At 39.8% G+C, this 15,370-nt stretch overlaps 1 protein-coding gene across 9 annotated transcripts in view; it reads right to left on the bottom strand.

The window, feature by feature from the left end:
* Positions 1 to 1,180: 1,180 nt before the first annotated feature.
* GPLD1 (glycosylphosphatidylinositol specific phospholipase D1) overlaps positions 1,181 to 15,370 on the bottom strand; it is a 36,494-nt gene continuing 22,304 nt past the window's right edge. For all 9 annotated transcript variants that reach the window (XM_071553503.1, XM_071553502.1, XM_071553500.1 and 6 more), the window contains 12 exons: positions 14,649 to 14,835; positions 13,547 to 13,657; positions 12,471 to 12,545; positions 11,848 to 12,004; positions 6,448 to 6,589; positions 5,792 to 5,891; positions 5,605 to 5,698; positions 4,849 to 5,025; positions 4,385 to 4,545; positions 4,107 to 4,133; positions 3,962 to 4,012; positions 1,181 to 2,770 (listed from right to left, as the gene is read on the bottom strand). In XM_071553503.1, coding sequence (XP_071409604.1) covers positions 2,693 to 2,770; positions 3,962 to 4,012; positions 4,107 to 4,133; positions 4,385 to 4,545; positions 4,849 to 5,025; positions 5,605 to 5,698; positions 5,792 to 5,891; positions 6,448 to 6,589; positions 11,848 to 12,004; positions 12,471 to 12,545; positions 13,547 to 13,657; positions 14,649 to 14,835 — 1,360 coding nt within the window. In that variant the 3' untranslated portion in view covers positions 1,181 to 2,692. The remainder of the gene's footprint in view (positions 2,771 to 3,961; positions 4,013 to 4,106; positions 4,134 to 4,384; positions 4,546 to 4,848; positions 5,026 to 5,604; positions 5,699 to 5,791; positions 5,892 to 6,447; positions 6,590 to 11,847; positions 12,005 to 12,470; positions 12,546 to 13,546; positions 13,658 to 14,648; positions 14,836 to 15,370) is intronic.

Genomic DNA, 15,370 nt, shown 5'->3' with positions numbered 1-15,370 from the left:
TACCAACTTGTGTTTGCCACCTGACACTATTTCAACACGCATTGATACTGCTGTATTTTAACAACTTACGGTGTCATGAGGATTAATTCAAATTCTGGTAAAAAACAACATATGGGTTGTTAGTTTCTCTTAACTGGGCTATGCTTTCTCTCTTCTCTTGAAGACAAACCATGGACTAGCCTGCACCACAGTAAGTAGCCAGGTTAATAAAGGGTGTGGAATTCTGGCGTCCTGTGATGGACTGAAGGAAGCCTTATGTTCACTATTTGCGGGTTTTCTTAGGACATATCTCTGCAGGCATATTTCTGCACTGGTTTCTCTCAGTCTGTAGATGGAGCATGAAATAATTTTAAAAGAGGTCATAAACTGTCCATTTCTTATTTGTTTTTTTTTAACCTTGATGTATCATACAGTGAACAGCTTCTTAGGTGCCACCAGATAAATCCCTGTCCTGGCAGAAGTTGGAAAGACAGTAACTGTAGCTGTGAATATTTTTCCTCGGGATTAATGAGTCAAAGATGTAAATAAAAAGGTACATAAATTAAAGTTGTGCAGGCCTGTGATCCTAGTTTGATTAAAATTCATTGTATGCAATTATTTTCAAATAGTTCTTTCTCTGTATGTGACTTCAACTACAGATACAAAAGGCATGAGAAGGTGAGAAAATTAATAGGGTTTCTAATATATTTGAGTTTTTTAGCTGATATTTTTACAGTCATTTGGCTTAGCATGTGAAACTTTAAAAACTCTCTAAACTGAGCACTTCAGTAGAAGAACCAAGGGCTCATATACCTTGGCTGACAGCTCAGTACATGAAGGGACATGGATGCTGATGTTTTCAACCAAGCTGTTGTTGCAGAAGGCTAGAACTGGTGCAGCTGTTTCGGAAGCTTTTTGGTGTAGTTTTGTGCAGAGAGACTTCTGTGAGCTCCTTTTGACTCCTTTTTGTGTACATAACTGACTTATAATAAAAACATGGCGAGAAAGACATATCTTTTACAAGCCTGCTTTTTCTCTCTACAGACATATGCAAATGTTTAATATTTTTCTTACAATTTAAGTAATCAAAATACATTCAGGTGCAATAAAATTACTTTGAGATCATACACAGGAAAAACAGAAGCCAGTGGAAGGTGTATATTTGGAATGGAATTGCTACAGAACATACTGGTTTCATCAATTGTCATTTAAAAAGGAAAACTCTTTATTCTGCCACCCTCATAAGTGCATTGCTTGTTTTGCCTTACACCACAATTCACAGATTTGTAAGGAAAGTACTGTGTTCCCTGTCCTATCCATTATCTTCTTTCATGAAGTTGAGATTTTATTTTTTTTTAGGTCTTCTTGCTATTTGGGCAAATCCACAAAATAGATGTCAGAATGCACAATACATCAAGCTAATGTTCACCTTGCCTTTTTTGATTTGTTTAAAGCAACATCCCTGAGAAGAATTCCTAACAGGGTAAGCTGAGGTGTTTCAGTTTGGAGTATGATCGTTAGAATTCTGTGCTATTCCATCAACTTGAGTTATTTAAAATAAAAATAATGCTTTGCATTTGTGAAGGAGACAAGAATACATGCACCTATGTGTCTACAGACTAGGGTTCATAAAAATAGCACCATCACATTTTGCTGTACAAGTTGTTTAATAGATAATTGATGCACACTGATAAACCTGCATCATACAAAATTAGTGATAATTAGTTGAAGACAGTACTATCAAAAATAAAAGCCACTAACAATTCTAAGTTACCATGGTCATGGAATTTTACATGAAAACACAAAGAAAGGGTATCAGAGTAGTCAATCACAACTGCAAAAGCAAAAGTATTTCCTAAAACTTGTGCTTTTCTTCCTGGGAGATCCCAACTGTTTCACACCCTCAGTGCAGGGATCAAGACTTGCTAGAGACAGAGACAGTCTCATTCATTGGCACCCACTTTTCTGTCAGCTGCCTCTCCTCCATGCTTATTATTTTGACGGCAGCTTTCCATAATTTAGAATACCTGTCTTTATCACAGTGTATAAGGCATTGTAAATTATATGCTGCTATTTCCTAGTTTTGGCAAGAAAATACTCGAATCTGACCAGTAAAGAAGGTGACCACTGAACGTTTCTCATACAGCCAAATACTACTACCAAAAATCTAGCTGCCTGCTCATTTCAACCTCTAAAAGATTTTCAGACCACTTCGCTTGTTTTAGATTAAGTGATGCTGCTGCCCACAACACAATTCCTCAAAAGCTTGCTGACATGTGGTCTGTTGGCTTGTGTGAATTCAGGAAAGTATTACAGATACTATTTTGGCAGTTAAATGCCTCCCTGACATCCGATCCCATCAGATATCAGAAGCTAAGCAGGGTCAGCCCCGGATTAGTACTTGGATGGGAGACCTCCTGGGAAATGCCGGGTGCTGTAGGTTCTAGTCCTGAGGACTTCACTGTCACTGTCCAAGCTCGCTCGGCCGCGACAGATGAACCTCAGAACTTAAACGGTGGGGCCAGTTCTGCGCACGCTGAGCCTCACCTAAAATCCACTGCGCAGGCTGGAAGGGCCCACCCACGTGGGGACAGCCCTTCCCAAATCTTTGTTCATGAAGCTGAGCCACACACACACACACATTACAGATACTATGGAGATTCTTCACTAAAAGACCAGCTGTGCCCTGGTCTTAAAGGCTACCATGAACTTTTTAAAATGAGTAGACAAAAAGCCTTCCGCCAAGTCGAGCTTTAGCAGAACTTCTCTCAGCTGCTACTACAACTTCTTTCTGTGGAGATACAGAGCAAGAGTTAGCAAAATGCAGCTGCAGGTGTGTGGCTGCCTTAAGCTTCCCTAATAGAAACCAGATTTTGTCCATCTCGTAAGTGTCATACAGAAATGTGAGGAAAAATGAGAGAGCAACGCACATCATCAGAATAGTGGTTAACAAAACAATTTGGCAAACAGACTTTATTTCATTTGGGAAACTGGAGCACATTGGAACCACTGAAGTAAGTCTGTTGCAAATATAAACTGTTTCTGAGGGCTAAGATCCATACAGGTGAAGCTGGAGTGTGGACAGGATTGGTGCCATAGCAATGGAATACAACTGCTTGGAGAACAGTCTCACTTGCACTGAGCAATGCCTGTGTTTCAGGTGTTGGGATTATCCACCCTAGACTATCCAAGAAGAATTGACATTTCCAGGTGTTTCTCCACTGCATTTTCTAACAGCAAGAAGCTAAACACTATTTGGTGAAGACCTGTCATGCACCTCTACCTAGTTCCTGAGGCTTCCTCAGTATTTACACTGAGAACCCCAGTGTTAACAGAGGTGATGTCAGAGTAAGGAAAACATTGGACCCCCTTTAGCTGAATAAACACTGAGTAACCTTCAAGCTGAAAAATGGTTCCTCAGTGGATCATACAAACCTAGGGATCGACATTTGGTAAAAATAATGGGCATCTGGGGGAATAAAGAGAAACAGGTATATGAACATATCCAAAATCATTCAGGTAAGAACTGGACTTGTCTGCGCTTGGCAACACTTGCCATGTGAATGGTGTTCACTGCAAGTGATGTCCAGGACAGCAAGCCAGTAAAGACTAAATGAGAGGGATGGTTGTGTGCAATTCATAGCTGAGCATTCACTTTGCATAGAGGCTGGCATGAACAGTAAAGCCAGTTGGCACCTACACACCATTTACCATGCAACCTTTCAGCAAACTCCTAAAGCAATTTAGGTTTCAGGCCATTTTAATGTGATTACTTTCAATTCAGGTGCCAAAATTTTGGCAACTCCATAGCTCATCCACCTATGCAGTGGTTTTGATTACTGGTTCAGAGAATGACTTAATTAACTATGTAAAGCACTTAAGACTTCCACAAATGAGTAAGATACATGTGAGGTCTTAGTGAGGATTTGCAAGTAAGGCAAAAAGATGTTGCAAAGCAACCAACAACAATAATTTTCCTCACCTTACTTTTAGATTTCACAGTGATAACAGAGCTCCCAAATCTTGATAGTTCCTGTAAAGTAATATTGCTTGTTATAATGCTGTTAGTCTTTTTTTAAAGTAGGACGTTTTAGTTTCTCTCAGCAGTTTGTTTTCTGTTTACTTACCTCAGGAGAAATCAGGACATACTGTGCCTGAAGAATATAAAAAGAGAAAATAAAAGGCCAGCAGAGAGAACCACACTAGGGGAGTAGAAGACCAGTAAGATAATCCTGGCTTCTAAACAGCAAAGTCATTTAAGAGTGAACAGGAGGAGCATATTTACAGAGGTTCAGAAACATGAGTAAACTTCCTGTTTTCTGGAACAAAGTCAGAACACACAACATACTTGTACTGGATGTCATTATAAACTCATGTCCTGATTTCACCTTTCATGTATTCTTACCCAGTCCTCAGGACAGGGAGATAGCCATGATTTGCAGTGGCCTGTCACATTCCCTGAGGATGCCTGCTTTCCATTGTAAATGTAAACACGTCCAGCTGCCCCACCAACCAGTACTGAGGAGATACCATTAGTTCGCAGTGGGGATGCCACAATCATTTCATCTGCAGGTGTGACAAAGATGACAGGAGTGAATGAATGCTAAGCCAAAACATGAGAGAGAGCTTGCATTTACACACTTCTAGATGTCACAATTCCTAATGATGATGGCAATTAAAATATTTCAATTTCCTACTGAGTTGCTTGGGATCTTAGAGAGGCCTCTCTGTAAGGCATGATGGAACACTGATACAAGTCAGCTGGGGAAGCAGACTGTGTTTAGCTCCTGTATGAAAATGTAAGTGAGCTGTATTCCTGCTGCTAAAAGTTAAACACTTCACCTCTGATCTGGATTCATCAAGCATTACCCAGTCCATCGTTATCCAGATCACTTAAGTATACATCTCCTCCAAAACGAGAAAACCTCCTGTCCCCACTGAATGTGCTGAGCAAAGAAGGTTTGGTGCTGTCTGTCAGGTCATATACTAGAGCCAGTCCAGCTTGATGCAGTACTGAGGACATAAATGACATCCTATACAGGCTGTCTGGAGAAAAAAGAAGTAACAGAAGTTGAGCAACAGACACAGGAATTCAGGTTTAATACTTACAACACACTGACAGCAGGTAATACTGGCATTACTTAAAATGAACAAAATAAATGTAATTTAGCAAAGCACATCAAACATTATATGGGATTAACACTAATTAGTTTAGGAAAAAATCTCTTAGCTATAGGACCAGGGTAGAAATGCATTCAAGTTAAAGATAGACTTCTGCATTTTGATTTTCCCAATTCCTTACTGTCTGCAGCCGGAGTAAGGAAAAAATACTAGGTTGTTTTAATTACAAGAAATATGCAGTGTACGAGCAAATCACTGCTACATAAACAATGTAAGGTGGTTATGTTGTTAAGCCAATTTTAAGGATGAAAAAAAATGCATTGAAGTTGAGGCATAGTAGACACCACTCTACATTTAAGACACTTATAGATCATTACAGTGAATTTTTTTTTCAATTACGTGACAATTTAAAAGTCCTTTTTCTAATTTAAAAGTTGTATCTGTCCTCTGTTCATAGAGAAATAAACACTCTAAAGCAGAAATGACTTTGTTTTCTGGACATACCTGCAGTAGGTGCACCCACCACCAAAACTCGCCTTGTGTTCCCAGCCACAGAGATCACACCACTGGCCAGAGATAAACCCATTCTGCCCATCTCCTGTTAGATTTTGAAAACACCTATGTCATTTCTACAGATTGTTGCTTTACTTCAAATTATTCATAAGGTCCCATAGGGAAGAAGGAGCCTTACCTTGTCACCAGTGACTGCAAACCAGTACTCTGTGCTCGGTGGGTTGTACCCATACACCTTTCCAACACTCTGCCTGGCATCTGATGAGAAGGGCCTGCAGCTTGAATTACAATACAAAATACAGTTGTATGTAACAACATATTTTTGTACATTCAACTAGGAATTCTACTCTTAAAATTTTCCCCTTTTACTTTGGAATAATAGTGCCTGCCAAATTCCAGAGATCTATTTTAGTAATTCCCATATTTGTCCTAACTAGTTACACAACATTTAGAGTGCAGACTTGGTCTGTCTATCCATTTCTTCGTCAACACATTTTTGTGTTTGGTTTGCTTTTAAAAATGCTATCTCAAAGTAAGAGCTATCTATACAATTATTTAAGGCGTGCTTACCTCTTCACATTTTTGTGGCCCCTCTCTCAAAGAAAACTCAAGAAATTCTTCAGGGTCTCTAAATAACAAAGACCTGCTCTATAAGGGTCTAAATACCTCTGTCTTCATAAGGCAGGGTGAAGGCATAAAAATATTAATTTAATATAAATAATCTAAGCAGGACAAAGATGGAAATTCCTAAAAAGCTAGAAGTTTAATCTATTACAAATATTAAACTTTGTATAACAGAATGCAGGAGAGATCAAGCTGTCCCATACAACACACCTAGCACAACTCTTCCATGTAGGACTACCAATCAGTAGTAATGTTATGTTCTCCACTTGGCAGCTGTCAAGTGAAAATCCAAACCAAGCATAATTTTCTTCCCCCTTCACCATCCAGTTGGCATCCTGTACTGAAAGAAATTCTGAAAGACCAGAAAAATATTAATTAAATCTTGGTGTCCCCTGGCATAGAAAAAATTGTTAGCAAGCCTCTGCTGATTCATCCTATGACAACAAGTTTCTATAAACAAAGTTACATTGTTCATAATATGTATGGCATCAGTAATTGCTGACTTCACTTGCTCAGTCTGCAGCTGTATTGACTGCTGGAAAGCCTTTATTCAACACAGACTGTTTCTAAATCCTTCCAATTGCCTACACGAAGTATATGAAAGCTCCAGTCAACCTTGCCCTAAACTAGTGATGGCTTGTCAGTAATTGTAATTCTTCAAGGGGTTGGGGAGCTTTAGATAATTCTGGCTATAATTTAAAGAACTCATTTCTGCTTTGATTTTACAGAAATGTCAGTCATCAGTGTTTTGAAAACCATTTTCCTTGTGGTTTCTAACTTTACATGAAGTAGAATAAGCCATAAAAATTAAGCATGATTGGAAACTTCAATTACGTGATTCTGAGAAAGCTGTCTGTTATGGGTTTAGCTAGGTGTAGGTCTAAATTTTGGCTTTAGATTTCAAAATAGGCCTGAGACTATCAGCTGACTTGAGCGGGGCTGAGCTAGCTGACAGCTGACTACTGCTGGCCAATGGTATTCCATACCATATTCTAACATCATCTCAAAATATAAAAGCCAGTGTAGGAGGAGTTTCTCAGTTGGCATCTTTCCAGTTCAATGCAAGACACTGTCCTACCTTTACTAAGTTTATTTAGCTCTGTATGTGACATTTTCTCCCTGATTCACAACAATTCTCATCACCTCTACTCATTAGCTGTGTTCACTTGTAGCATTCCTCTTTAGCCATATGAAGGAGTGTACAGAATGATAAAAAATTCATCTTTTAAGGTACATTTTCTATTTTCCAAGGAAGAGTAGTGAGGCTGCCCTGAAATCACCATACATACTGGAATCCATTGCTTTTGCAAGGCTTTCAACACAGTGTCCCACAATGCTCTTTCATCCAGGCTGGTACATTGCATCTGCATGGGTGGAGGACCATATGGGAAAAGCCGACTTGAGACAATCACCTTCACAGGGCAGCAGACGGGGTTGTGCTCTGAATGTTTGCGACAACCAGAGTGCCTTCAGGGATCTATCTTTAGATTCATCCTGTTTAATGCGTTACAATAATTGATTTGGAGAAGGTAAGAAGAGGCCCTTTCATGCAGTTGCCAGATGAAAAGGGATTGCAGCGGAGCCACCATTCAGAGGGACCCAAACAGGCTGGAGGAACAGACTGACAGGACCCTCACAAATCAGTGAGGACAAATGCAAAGCCTGACCCTGGGAAAGGAGATGCCCTTGCAGTGACTTAGGCTGAGGGGAGAAGCCATGTGAAAAAGGCTCTGTGTTAGAGAAGGGAGCCCATGACTGGTGGCAATGGAGATGGTAGGTCTGAGAGACTGACCATAGGACCTCAATAAGGAGGAGAAGAAACTGCATGTCACTGACATTTGAAATGTCCCCTTTAGTTCATGGACTGTTCTTTTGTTGTCCCGTTATGCTGATGTTTAATGGTTCCAAACTAGTACTGTTCTGTTGGAATGTTCTACTGCTTGTTACCTTCCTTGTTCCCCTTAGATGACTGCACCCCCCTCTTTCCCTCTCTTGGTATCTCCCATCTCATTCAATCTCAGTTCAGCCTGTCACATTGTATTTGCATGGTCTGCCCTTGAGGACTATAAACTGTGCTGTCACCCCAAACAAATGGACGTTGTTTGTTCAGCCCTTGAATCGTATCCAAGGTATTTTACGTCGTTCCCTCAGCTGCCACAAATGGCATCTGAACAGGGACAGGCCTGAAACCTCTAACATTTAGAGGCTGACCTGGTGCACCTGTGGGAACAGTGGTGAAGGAAAGCAGGAGCCCCTACCTAGGTGGCAGTGCATGGCTGAACTTGGAGGAAGATGCACCGAAAGATCCCTAGCTGGCTGGACCAGAGATGAGCAGCTGTGAACAGGTTTCTACCCTTCATTTTTCACACTGAGCCCCTGTTTCTAATCATGGGAGCTTTTCTATCTTGAGACAAAAAGCAAATTTACACCCCAATGAAGCACCTGCTCTGGCAGCACGGTGCCAAAGTTGATGAACACATCTTAAAGAACTTATCATGCTAGATTCAGCACAACTACTTTATGTCCTCTGCCATTAATATATTAGAATACACTGAGTGGGATCAAATCGGTGTCACTCTCTGGAAAGCAGCCACCGGAAGGGATCGGAAGGCCATGGAGGTGTTAGAACTATGGGGTAATTGTGATGGGTTTGATCCATGGCTTCCTCAGTAACTAGGTGTAACTAAGGAAGTGGATGTTACAAAGTATTCCACACAAGTTTTCCATGTCTTTCTTCTTCCAGCCAGCTCAGGGGAGCAGGGGAGAGCCGGGCAATCCCTTGTCTTTGTTGGTTTTCCTAGCTCGGGACGTGGTGAGAGTGTATCATTGCCTGTTCTCCTTTCTCAGAGTTTTTAATTGTATTTGTCTGTTTCGTTTGTTTTGGTTTGGTTTTGTCTCTCCTTATTTCTTGTTAAAAAAAGGAAAAATGTGCGTAGACATTTAATAGATGCTTTTGCTTTTATGGGAATTCCAAAATGAATCAAAACTGATAATGGACCTGCATATACCTCTAATTCCATCAAAAATTCTTTTCCTTGTGGGGGATTGAACATGTCACAGGAATACCTCACTCCCCAATGGACCAGGCTATTGTAGAGCATGCCCAAAAGACCCTAAAACAAATGCTTGGAAAACAAAAAGGAAGAGTGTTGGCCTGACCCTACAAGAGTGTCTTAGCAAAGCTTTATATGTTCTTAATTTTCTGAATCGGGTGGTTGGTGATGCTATTGCAGTGCAATGTCACTATGTGCATGCACAGACTAAAAGTAACAGCAAAAGCAGATGTCATGTTTAGATCTTTCAACAGGCCAGTGGCAGAGTCTGTATCCATTGATAACATGGGGGAAAGGATATGCATGCATTTTAACAGATCATGGTCCAAGATGGATACCATTGTGCTATGTAAAGCTATCTTCTCCTCTATCTCCTGACCATGGAATTCCCTGTAGTAATGCCTATGCCTGATTGGCTTACATCCAGCCAGAACAATGTAAGGTGACTGGAACAGACATGTTCTGCTTGTCAGTAGCAACTGCCACAGATCCCTTTCGTTCCTGTTTAGTTGGCATTCTACTTTCCCAAGAACAGTGGCTCCCATTAGGCAGAAATATGGTACAAAGAATTTTACCACCCATGAAGATGAGCCACAGGAAAGAGAGACAATAGGCAGTTTAGTAATCCCTTTGTGTTTCCATTTTTATTCATCAGATCACCGCCTTGATGACCCATTGGCCACTGACATGACTCCCAAAGGAGTGTTCAAGAATGAGTCCTTTTGGTGCTCCCAAAGTGATTTAATAATGACTAAACAAACTGCGTTCCCTATAGCTCTCCCCAATAAACTGGTTTTGATTTGTGGAGAAAGAGTGTGGAAAAGTGGCCCCAGTAGGGCAAAAGGCACTTTCGGCAAGCTCTCCTTGTTCAATCTAGCAAAGCCCCCCTGCCTCACAAACCTATTAATTGCCTCAAGCACTCCTTCATGGCTTGCCCTTGGCACCCTCATTTGTTGACTGGTGTTCTGAACTTACAACTCCTGCTACCTCAAAGACTATACCCATTCAAAAACCAAATTATCAGCACTTCTTACCCACTGATTTCAACTCACATGGTTTCACAAGAGATTGTGATTCCAAAGTTCATTTCTGGAGCCATTTGCAAGACATTTGGGGTAGTGTGTTAATCCCAGCTATAGAACAACACATGCCCTGACAATGTTGAACAAAATGGGATGCTGGCTTGCCAAGGAGGTGGATGCAACCAGCTCCGCTCTGCAAGACTTGCTTACAGATGTTGATACTATTAGATGAGTGACCTTGAAAAACAAAGCAGCTAGTGACTTTTTGCTATTGTCCCATGGCCATGGCTGCAAGGAGTTCAAAGGACTCTGCTGCATGAATCTGAGTGATCACTCCGAATCCATGCACAGAAGTATTAGCCAGCTTAAACTTTAACCTCCCAATTAAAGGTAAACAATGATAATGGCACAGCAGGTTGTTTGACTGGTTACATATTTTTTAATCCATGGCTTAAAAAACTATTCATTATAGCATTGCTGGGATTGTTTGTATTTCTTTGCATAGTTTGTTTTATCCCTTGTTTGTTCTCCTGCATACAAAGTTTTGCAAAAATGTTTTTATTGCAGCAAAACAAAAAAGGGAGAGATGTTGGAGACGGAAGCCCATGGCTGGTGGCAATGGAGATGGTAGGTCTGAGAGACTGACCATGGGACCTCAGAGAGGAAGAGAAGAAACTGCACATCACTGACATTTGAAATGTCCCCTTTAGTTCATGGACTGTTCTTGCATTGCCCCGTTATGTTGGTGTTTAACAATTACAAACTAGCACAGTTCTGTTGGAATGTTCTATTGCTTGTTACCTTCCTTTTTCCTCTTAGGTGATTGCACCCCCCTCTTTCCCTCTCTTCGTATATCCCATCTCATTTGATCTCAGTTTAGCCTATCACATTCCTCCTATTTGCATGCTCCACCTTCAAGGACTATAAACTGTGCTTTCACCGCCAGTAAACAGGCATTGTTCATTCACCCCTTGAATGGTGTCTAGCTTTTTATTTCTTTCCCTCAGCTGTCACAGCCCTGGAGATTGTAGTGGGTGTGTGAGGCTCTGACAGCAAACAGCCAACAGGCTATATAAGCAGGAGCAAGGCAAAGAGATTGAGAGAAGTGATTGTTCCCAATTTAATCCTCCCTAGATACCATCTATAATACATAGTTCAGTAACAGGAAAGATGTTGATAAACTGTAACAAATATAGCAGGGGTATTCCATGCTGTCTGTTCATGATGAGTATAAATTGAGACAAAAAGGGTTCACAGTGGCTGTAATAAGACATCTTTTTCCCTATCAGGACCGCCAAGAAGTGAAACAGCTGTCCACAGCGGCTGTGCAAACTCTGTCATTGGAGATTTTTAAGACCCAACTGGACAAAGCCCTGAAAAATTTGGTTTGGCTTCACAGCTATCTCATATTGAGTAGGACACTGGATAATACACCCTCTGAGATCCCTTTGAACCTCAATTATCCCATGATTCATTAGGAACAAATGAACAGGCACACAAAATATGTGAGTGTTAATTTACTCAATAAATATTACCTTGGTCACTCCTGTTGAAATAGGAGTAAAAGGCAATCACAAATCCTCTCTGCTGGCCACCACCAGCTGCATATGGAGAGCCCACAACCAGATCAGCATTGCCATCCCCATCAACATCAGCTGCCAGGAGGGACCAACCAAGATTACAGTAGGAATACTGCAATAAAAAATTAGTTTAAGCCTGAAATAGAACTGAAACCACCAATCCTGTAACAAAATAGAGCAACTTGCTGCTAAAGAGCTAACTTTGCTTCTGATCAAATTGCTCTCCCACTCCTTGGGTTCAGTTTTGTTTTCTTTGGGGTTTTGGTTGATTTTTTGTTGTTGTTGTTGTTTGTTGTTTGTCTTTTTTTTCTTTGTTTGTTTGGTTTTTTGAGGGCTATGTATTTTTCTGTTTACCCTATTGCCTTCTCTGTTCTGGGATACAAACCACATACAACCAACCTAGGCAAGCACCTGCTTGCATCATCCCCATCAGTGTAAATTCCCTTGCAATTTGACTTCAATGTGTTTTTTTGGCCCATAAGACCCTTTCCCCTTTATTTCACCTTCTGGCTGTGTAGCCCTGTGTTAACCTGGTTAACAGGATAATATATACAGGATATTACATGCTATCAATATACCTGACAAGTTATGGTAACATTTGGCTGAGATGACAAGCCTCTTCCCTCAGAGCCGAAGTAGACATACACAGCACCCTAAACAGCAGGAAAAGCAAATACAGCATGAAAGCATCTGCATGTCAGTACCAAGTACAAAATCCAAGGCAAATCACAAGGAGTGAAACAGTTCTGCAAGGGCTATTAACACAATTGCATTTTTTTTGTCAGAGCCTCCTCATACTTCTGTCTTTTCTACCCCAAACCTAAGAATATCCATGCTGCAATGGTTAATGCTGTAACCAAGCAACAAAGTAGAGAGGTAAATTTTCAGCATACTGTGGGTAAGGAGAAATATTTGTATTTGCTATACATACATTCAAGTGGCTCAAATTTTGAAAACTATTATTTAATGCAATGGCAAACAGTGCCAGGCACAACAGATGCACGCAATTTTTCAACGTAGTGGATCTACATCAAATTTAAATTATTTAAATTCTTTTTTAGACAGCGAAGTTAGTATCTGAAGTTTTGAAGATTTTTAAGCTTAATGGATGTGGTTTAAATAAAAACATCTTACTTCTCAGATTTCTTGGGCTGAAAATGCTCAGGGACCATTACATAGGCTTATCTAGTAAACAGCAAGTCATTAAGCGTCTAACTTGATTATTTTTAGCAAGTGTGTCGTATTTTTATCACATTTTAAGTATCACCTGTTGGCCTGTAACAACATAGGACAAAGCTCACTGACACATGAGGTCCATTCCAGACTTTCTGTCCCTAATCAAAAAGGGTAGATGTGCATTTATTTTCGTGAATGGCCGCTTACATTTCCAGAACATCAGTGCTGCAAAGTCGCAATCTGATTTGGATTTTTAATGTGCAAAAAAGGCCACTGAATGAGACCTATAGATAGCTGTCATTGCTCCAGTCAAAGTACTCACAAAGGCTATAAACTGTTGTATTTAAATTACCATGTCACCTTCAGCAACAACAAAAATTCTCTCTCTCATTTCACTGCTCAAAGAAATATGTATCCACAAAAACATACTGTTTGGAGAGAAAAAAAAACAAACAACAAAGCCATGTGTGTGGCTTACTTTGTAAGTAAGAAACTGGGATCCCACAGAAGGTGCTCCAACTGCCAGATCTGGCACCCCATCCTGATTGAAGTCCAGGACTGCCAAGGCAGAACCAAATCTTCCTGAAGGCTAAAAGAAAAGGGATTGCTCTTATGAAAGTAACAAACATTTTCAAGATAAAAAGACCCCAACAACCTAATGCACATTTACACAGGAGAGAGCTGGAAACAGATGACAAAAATCTGTTCAAAGAATTTTTGTTGACCCGAGTAATAAGCATCATACCAAAACACTAACTCTGAGACAACTATTTTGTTTGAGGACATGGAGGTGCTAAACCATAAGATAACTGAACACAGTATGGTTCTGCTTTCTTATTTCCTCTTCTGAGCCCAGTGTACCATGGATGTTAAGCTTATGATTTTTCCTGTTGATGACATTATAGCTGTGAACTCCTAAACATTATGTGAGAAGACAGCAGCTGTTACTCCACAATTTGTAACCATAGAAACAGATTAAAATGAAGTGTATCTCACTTTTCTCTATTCTCTTCTTTGCAAATAAAGATATTTTCAACAGAAGATCATATTTATTACTCAAAAGGGTCATTTGATCCTGCTTAGTTATATACATCCACCATCATATCAAATCCCAGTTTTCTTCCTTTTTTTAATACAGTCCACTCTTACTAAAGACAAATCATTATTTCAGAAGAAATTACCAATTAATGAAAAAATGTAGCTTCAAAGGAATTGAAACATATTGAATTAATATTATTATGCTAAAAAGAAGGGGAAATCACAATATTTTCTTAAATGCAAGGACCTGAATGAGATACATTGTGACCCACAGAGATATTTACCTCAGTTTTATTCAAGGGCACATTATGTTTTAATGGTCACTTCTCTGGTACAGTAATGACAGTGAACCTACACATCACTATTGCTTCACTTGTTCCTGTGACTGGTTATTTTTCTTGAAAAGCTTATGATACCCTTTAATCAGGAGGAAAGTTTCAGGAATAATACTCATACACATTAATGATATAATTCTTAGTCAAAATTTACCACATTTTCAGGCCAAAAAATTTAAGTCACAAATATCTGACTTGATCCCTCACCTGATGACCCTGTAGTACTTGGTCTGCTTTCTCATCCAGATCCATGTCCTCTGGTGGCAAACCTGACTGGTTACCATAGACCACATACACCCGTCCTATCTGAATGTGGCCCATGGTGCTGTACCCTGGTGCTCCAACGACCAGATCTTCACAGCCATCCTGGTTTAAGTTAGCTGCAATCACTGCCCTGTACAGCAAGGGAGTCAACGAAGTCAGCATCACCTTCCAGGCTACCACAATATTAGTGGAAAATAAATAAATTTAGTTCAGGTAAACCAGGACCTGTGTTTCCCCATATAGTTTTGTAAAAATCTATGCAGCATTTTTCATATTATACATTTGATTTGTGTTTTCTTAAATTAAATAAAAATTAAAAATTAAATAAAACCTAAAAATTAAATAAAAACTGAGCCTTTAAGATTCATTTTCCATTAATGAATCTGTAGGAACTGCTTTTTACTGACACAAGGCACCTGAGAGCAATTATAGTAAGGAGCAGGTAAAAAGGGCTGCTTGTATATGACAGAGAATAAAAGAAGTATCTTTTAAACTGAATCTCTGACTTAAATAAGCAAAGGGATCGCAAATTTCAGTAAAACATTGGAGTTTAGAGAGGGAATGTGGAAACAACTGACTACTGCTAATTTAGCTGATGTGAAGTAAACTCAAGAATTGCATCCAAATTTTGAGTCATAATAAGTGAATAAAGGTAAGCAGCAATG

Source organism: Pithys albifrons, chromosome 4, assembly GCF_047495875.1.
Source record: "Pithys albifrons albifrons isolate INPA30051 chromosome 4, PitAlb_v1, whole genome shotgun sequence".
Lineage (NCBI taxonomy): Eukaryota > Metazoa > Chordata > Aves > Passeriformes > Thamnophilidae > Pithys > Pithys albifrons.
This window is presented reverse-complemented; position numbering and strand designations above follow the sequence as displayed.